The 6,624-nt window shown below is 45.1% G+C and overlaps 1 protein-coding gene across 1 annotated transcript; it reads right to left on the bottom strand.

Moving 5' to 3' along the window:
* Positions 1–307: 307 nt before the first annotated feature.
* On the bottom strand, positions 308–1,904 carry BDV27DRAFT_138962 (homeobox domain-containing protein). Its single transcript, XM_032069349.1, has 3 exons — positions 1,512–1,904; positions 771–1,448; positions 308–714 (listed from the first exon to the last, which is right to left on the bottom strand). Exons 1-3 carry the CDS (start codon positions 1,614–1,616, stop codon positions 544–546), a joined length of 954 nt encoding a protein of 317 aa, XP_031920733.1. The 5' UTR covers positions 1,617–1,904; the 3' UTR covers positions 308–543.
* Positions 1,905–6,624: the final 4,720 nt, after the last annotated feature.

Here is a 6,624-nt window from a genome sequence, read left to right as displayed (position 1 = left end):
AATAAAAAAAAAAATAAAAATAAAAGGAAAAGAAAACCAGGTTCCATATAGAGAGCTTAAAGAACTCAAAAGATAACGATCCAAACACCTTGAATGCAATCAATCATATATAAGTAATAGTAGGAACTTCAAAATTAGGAAAAGAGAAGTCCAGTGGCTTGAGTGGTTTGAATCATTTCCAAGCGTCAAGGCGCACGCTCATACCACTGTGGACTGCTTCCATGCAAAATGTAGGAACTGATTAGTGAAACGGTAGAGGGTATCAAGGTGATCTTGTCGATGTTCACTCGGGTCATAGAGATAGCGATAAAAATATTAAAGTCGGAAAAAGGAGATTCGTCAACCTGATCTCGTACGTCTATTTGGCTTTGACAACCTCTGTCCCATGAATCATGATGTGCTGCATATGCCTTGTGACCGCGCTCCAACGAAAGAAGGCAACAGTCAACCCTCTCATTAACTAGCCAAGGTTTTCCAGGTAGAATAGGGCTCAGCGAGGGTTGTGTCCATAGAGGCAAAACAGCTGTAGGAAGTCATGATTGCTCACCTCGCCGAGGCTAGCTGGCTGGGTGATGGCATAGATTCAGAGGAGGCATGGTCCACATCGCTAAAGGGGGATTGGCGTTGGGAATCGAGATCACTTCCACCAGTTCGCATCTGGTTCCGAAGAGCAGGTAGCTGTCGCCTTCTCGCGTTAATAAACCAATTGCTGATCTATAGGACTCCGTTAGTACCGGCAGTTATGAGTCGTAGGTACCAGATATAATTACCTGGCTAATGGTGAGCCCGGTGCGGGTCATAAACATTTGCTTATCCTCCTCACTAGGGTAAGGGTGGTCTAAATGCTCATGAAACCAGGCCCGTAAGATATCAGTGACTGGTTTGGGAAGGTTCCCCCGTCTACGTTTGTTCTTGGAGTCAATCGGCTCGCCCAGGATGCCAAAATTCGAAGGTTGAGCATGCGATAATCCCTGCGGGGATGTCTGCTCGGAATCGCTATGGTAAGCCATTGGGTAAGGATAAGCCATCTGGTTATGCATGACAGCCGGTCCATTGTAAGGATCTGCGCCACCTCTCTCACCCATTGGCCGAGGACGATTGGCTGAAGTGAAGCCGGGCGTGCCAGCAGGTCTCCCCCGAAGCTCCTGTGTGGTAGTTCCAAAGAGATCTGGTCTCGAAAGCCCTCTGGCATCCGGGAAGTGGGCAGTAGACGGATTCAAGCTCTGCTGGAGATCTCTGATAGGCGGCAGAATAGGGCTGGGGCCACGGGAAGGGTATTGTGGTGTGTTCCGCGCCAGCTGGGGCTGAAAGTGGCCGAAGTCTCCAGATAAAGGCCTGGGGTTGGAAGTCATATCACGGTTTGCTGATGCGGGACGCTCGCGCGAATGTTGCCGAGCACTAAAACAGGGAGTCGAGTCAATTTCATCGTGAAGGTGAGGGGGAAGTAGCTAATAATGGCCCGTTAGTAAGACATGCGTCGGATTGGGACGTGGTATAGTTGCTGAACTCACCTCTCTGAAGGAGGGAAGGACCTGAGTATGATCGGCCGGAAGCCCACTCGCATACGAGATGGCCATTTTCTCAGAACCCTTGCCCAAGTCACGGGGCTGGGACATAGAAAGGAACTGTGGTAAGGGCACGGTATGCGGACAGATAGACAAAAGCCTCACTTTACTGCACAATCACGAGGGCCAGGCTCGGAGATAGGAATGATAGCACAACAGTATAGCCGGCCTGCGGCTCCGATGAGAGAGAGATATATATATATAACCCGGATTATTGGGTTATTAGGCTATGGGGAAGGATTCGGCGAATAACGACGTTCAGATCAGAGATGCGATAGTGTGGGTGGTTACGGAATGGGCGATATAGTTTCTGAGGAATGAAGGAAACTGCGGGCAGAGTGATGGAAGAATGTAAAGGAGGGGAATTTTAAGGTATTAAAGAGAAGAACGAAGGATGAATGTAGATGACGAGCGGAAAAGATAACCTTATGTTGATAGGAATCCTTGAAAGAATTTGAAGAGGAATAGAGGAGACATGGGCGAATAAGTAATATAATAACAATTATACTTACCAAGAGCTGAAATAAGAGTAGCTTGACATTGCCGCACACGATGACGATGGAGACAGCTGAACCAAGGTTATGCAAGGTAAGGAGGGAGGCAAGCTCAACAATTGGATCTGGGTTAAGTGGATCAGATCTCTCTTTTCGAAAAATAAATATTAAAAATAAATTAAAAACTAAAAGAAAAAAAAAAAAGAAAAATTTGTTGCTCGGATATTCTTTTTCCATTTCCCTTTCCTTCCCCCATTTTTTCCCTTCCTTTTTCGTTTTTGCCCTTTTTATCTTGGGCTCGCCCTTTGTTTCCCTCAATACGGAGTAACTGTTAACTGAATCATGTACCCGATACAAAATTTAGTTGCAAAAGTAAGAAAAATCAAATCAAATAAACAAAAATAAAAACAAGCAGAAAGATTCAAGAAATCATTGAATTCTTTTCTTCCATTACCGTTTTTGATGATGCACACTGCTTTCTCTGAGTGTCCGGCAAGACTACCTGTTGTACACAAAAATGATAAAATAAAAATAAATGTGAAAATGGCAAAATAATAAAAGATCAAATGAAATCTTTGGTACGCCAGTCACTCACGCTCTCCCCTATAGGCAGTTCCATATCGACTATGCTATCCATGGAAAGAGGCAAGAGCAGGGATCCAAGCAAAGTGACGATCGTGGGTGGGAGTGGAGACGAGCCACAAACTACCGTCGACCGTCACTCCCTCCGTCGGTATCCAAAGGCATGCGCAGGCTGAGAGACTCAGAGAGAAGAGAAAACTAGAAAGAGGGGCCCGTCCCAAGGAAAAATTAATTGACGAAAGAAAGTTTTACGATTTATCAAAATTGAATAATTCATCTATTAGTTAATTTAATTCAATTTGTGCCGGGCCCTATCAGGTCAGCCCATTCTTAAGGTTGTCTTGACAGATGGGTCTGAGGGATCTGGAAGCGATTTACCAATCCAGGTGAAGATACCAAATAGAAACAGAAATACGGAGCCAATCTGGCCCGTAAAGAAGGGGGTCTTACTGGGTCCAAGAAAAGAAAGGAAGGAAAAATGAATCCAGGATAGAAAAGATACACCAGAATATCCGATCGTGTACGGTGTAGGTGGCGTTGTAGAAGAACAGTTCAGAGCAATAAATACTGTACCTAGTACGGTGTCAACTGTCTCCTTTGGAACTAGAACTGTCCATCTGCCTCTCTAGTAGTTTCATGGGGATCCCGTATATATGTACTCCGCTTGTATGTATGTATGTTTTGTATGAGATTTTCATCTATTACCGCCTTATTTCCTGGAATGGGTTAACATCGAATACCTCAACTACTGCTAATCTGAAATTCGTCGCTACTGTATTGCTCTACCCTGAACTTTAAAAGTAGCATCACGATATGTCTCCAGGGCCTATGTATTGACAAAGCTCGTTCGGTGTTTTATTACCGTCATGGTTATAGAGCCTTATGAACTTTTCGTAGTAAGTAAAACGCGACATGACAGCATCGCTAGAATTAGGGCCGCACTAAGCCACAGAGCATGGCTGAAACTCCAATCCCACTGTCCTAAGGAGTTCATGACTAGCGGACTTCCAGAAACGAGCTAATGTCTTAGTTCTCGTTTTTCGAAACACCGCGTCCACTTTTAAGCGGCTATACCGACTTGGGTTAAGTGCTCTCTGAATGACATTGTGCCCCCAACGCATGTGTAACTTACTCCGTAGTAGTACTGTAGTATTGGTCACACCAGTGGCGCAAAACTGGGTGTGCTTGAGGCTATACCCACCCGAGTATTGAAATGACCATCCAACGTTATGATCAGGGTGGAAGAGGGGGGGGAACCGTACGACAGCAGAAAATATGTGACCATGCCATTTGAGTCAGGTAAAAGCACAGGAATTGACGGAAAAATGTTCCATCACAAATATGCGGTTCGCTAATCCCAAGCGAATATTAGGCTCTCGTACCAAGCATGAAGGGCCTAATAGTAAACCCTAGGAATATACATTCGTACATCCAGGATGGCCCCCTAGGTACTATGTAGGAGCCCAGTGCCACCGGCAGGCGTAAGGAAGCAAATAACTTTGTCACAGAGCAGCGGTCCGGAGCAGGAATGGCTGCAAAGTCTAAAATAAATCCAAAGGCTAGGAAGAATCTGGAGGAAAGCTGGTGGGGCGGGTGCAGAAAAAAATAATAAGAAATTGGAAAAGAGAAAACTAAGAAAAATCAGTATACCAATTCTCCATTAAAATCTATTATTCCAGCGTAGGCACAAAAGAAGGGAGGAGGCCAGGAAAAGGGAGGAAGAGAAGACAAAAAAGAAATTAGACTGAAGGAAAAAAAAAAAATTAAAAATAAAACTAAAAAAATCGAAGTGGTAGGAGATCGGCTGTCCCTCGCTGGGTTGGATCCACTGGTAGGCATCGCTAGTTGTGTCAAGGACGCGGAGGGCGAGTAATGGAGATCACAAAAACATAGCTTACACTAGACAGTGAGTGCGTTAGGCAAATTGTGTTAGCCATTATGTAGGGTGATGTGAACACCGACGGCAATGGCTGCCGCAGCCGCATCATTCCCGCTGCAAGGCAGTTCATAACGGGCATGTTCGATCGGGCTACTCGTTGGGATATCACACTGGGTACCAGTGTCACTGACAGGCAAACAGAGTTCAAACCCGACAGGGGGGCAAGGCTGTGTGAGTTGGTTGACAGAGAGCTAAACCCAAGATTCTCATTCAGTCTTGGCTTGTTAACAAGACATCTATGCAGGATGTACCAACTTCCAGGCCAGGGATCTGATCGCCGAGGTGTTCTTCGTGAAACCCCCACTTCTTCTTCCTTTCGCGATGGGCTGCAATTGAGGGTATTCAACCTGGTTCCACGTCGATATCTGGCTGCCATCACTGTTCGTCAGATCTTTTTCAACCTAAAACAAGGGCCTCTTTTTTCTAATTTTATTTTATTTTTTTTTTCTTGTTATTTGTGGAAGATTTCTAACTTGGGGCTGGCTTCATGTCTTTTATAATTTCTCTATATAGTTCATCCCCCTTTCAATACTTAGGAGTAGTACCTTGCTCAGAAGGGGCGGAGATTTAATGCAACAATTTTCATATTTCTGTAATTAGATCAATTTCTGGGTTGCTAATACTTCACGAGATCAGGTGCAGCCCCTCCAAGGAGGTGTGACATGAAAACCTGGAAACCACAGGCACCTAAAATCACCAGCTCATGCGGATGAGAAGAAGTAGTGGCTGAATATGATTGGTGTGACTACCTATTAATATGCAAGATCCATTGCCCCGTGCATATGACATCTCAGGTCGTCGCCTAGGGGGGGGGTGGTGTGGGCAAGAGGGGAAAAGTTGACGTGCCGTCGTCAAGAGATGGCAAAAAAAAAAAAAAAAGTGTTGATTAATCTCGGATAACATTCGGGTGCTGGGGGCTGTTGCATAGGGTTTCGGAGTGCGAATATGACAACATTAATCAGAAAGTTCGTTTGAGATTGGCCATTCTCCATGGGTAGGCCACACCACGAGGGATTCTTAGCCCCAAACTTCGGGTTGCCTGATCGATGGATCAGCCGAACTTTAAGGTCCATATTTTAAAGAATAACCACAGGAGTTGCATGAGATGACAGGGACCCGACTGGACCCAAGGATGGGTCATTTGTCACTCTTATCTTAGTAGGTAACATAACTTCACTAGCGAGACGTTAACCGGTTACAAAGCTCGATGTAACGGACGGAGTACATGTGCGAGATGGTGCCCCGATATAGGTTCCAATTCATTTCATCGAACGATGCGACCAGGCCCACGAGGATTTCTTGAAGGCAAAGCTGAAAAATGGAGTTGTGATGGAGAAGAAATTATGAAAGTGGGATTCTTAGCGCGCGGGTTCAATTTGGTTCACCACTCACAGGTCCATAGTCTGCTCCACTGGAAAGGACGATCGGTAAGCAGCCCATCAGACAGACCCGAGCCATTGGTTCTTCTTGTTGGGAGATTGCAGTTAGGCTGTGACACGATTACAGTACATGGTACTGGTAAAGAGTTCGGTGGATGTCAACTTGTCAAAGCCTGACTTTCTCGGGAAAGGATCTACTTCATGCATGTGCGCTAATCCTTTCCGTTTGGCATATTCGTGCCTGAGGAATACAAGTCATGTCGCCGCCCCCAAATCATGCATCACATATCAGACTCTCATTTGTTCAGGAGTTACAACCAGTTTGTCCAAAATGGAGTTTTCGAGATGGTTATTCTTTCACTTTTTTTTTTATCTTCATGTTTTGTTTTTCATCCCCTGTTTCATTTCTATCCCAGATCTGGAACCCGTCTGTCTGCCCCATGTCAAAGCCGAGACTGGCTTGGAAAATGTAATAACTTATCCGGGTGGATGGATCTAGGGTTAGTCAAAAACTTAGCAAGATCAGCCTGGCTCGGCATGTCTCCGTCAATTCAAATCCGATCCCAAAGGATTTAGGAAGATATTAAGCAAGGTTTTAACTGATGGCAATAATTTCCGGACTGTTATCTCAAAAGAGTTTGCCCACTTGCTCGAGACGGTAGAAA

Source organism: Aspergillus caelatus, assembly GCF_009193585.1.
Source record: "Aspergillus caelatus strain CBS 763.97 unplaced genomic scaffold BDV27scaffold_420, whole genome shotgun sequence".
Classification (NCBI taxonomy): Eukaryota; Fungi; Ascomycota; class Eurotiomycetes; order Eurotiales; family Aspergillaceae; genus Aspergillus; species Aspergillus caelatus.
This window is presented reverse-complemented; position numbering and strand designations above follow the sequence as displayed.

What these genes read in the sequence shown, in the direction of transcription:
- BDV27DRAFT_138962 (XM_032069349.1), bottom strand. Translation starts at nt 1,616, where the DNA reads ATGTCCCAGCCCCGTGACTTGGGCAAGGGTTCTGAGAAAATGGCCATC. An exon ending in TCCTTCCCTCCTTCAGAGAG is followed by an intron (nt 1,449 to 1,511) that starts GTGAGTTCAGCA and finishes GGCCATTATTAG; the next exon opens with CTACTTCCCCCTCACCTTCA. An exon ending in CCGGGCTCACCATTAGCCAG is followed by an intron (nt 715 to 770) that starts GTAATTATATCT and finishes GGAGTCCTATAG; the next exon opens with ATCAGCAATTGGTTTATTAA.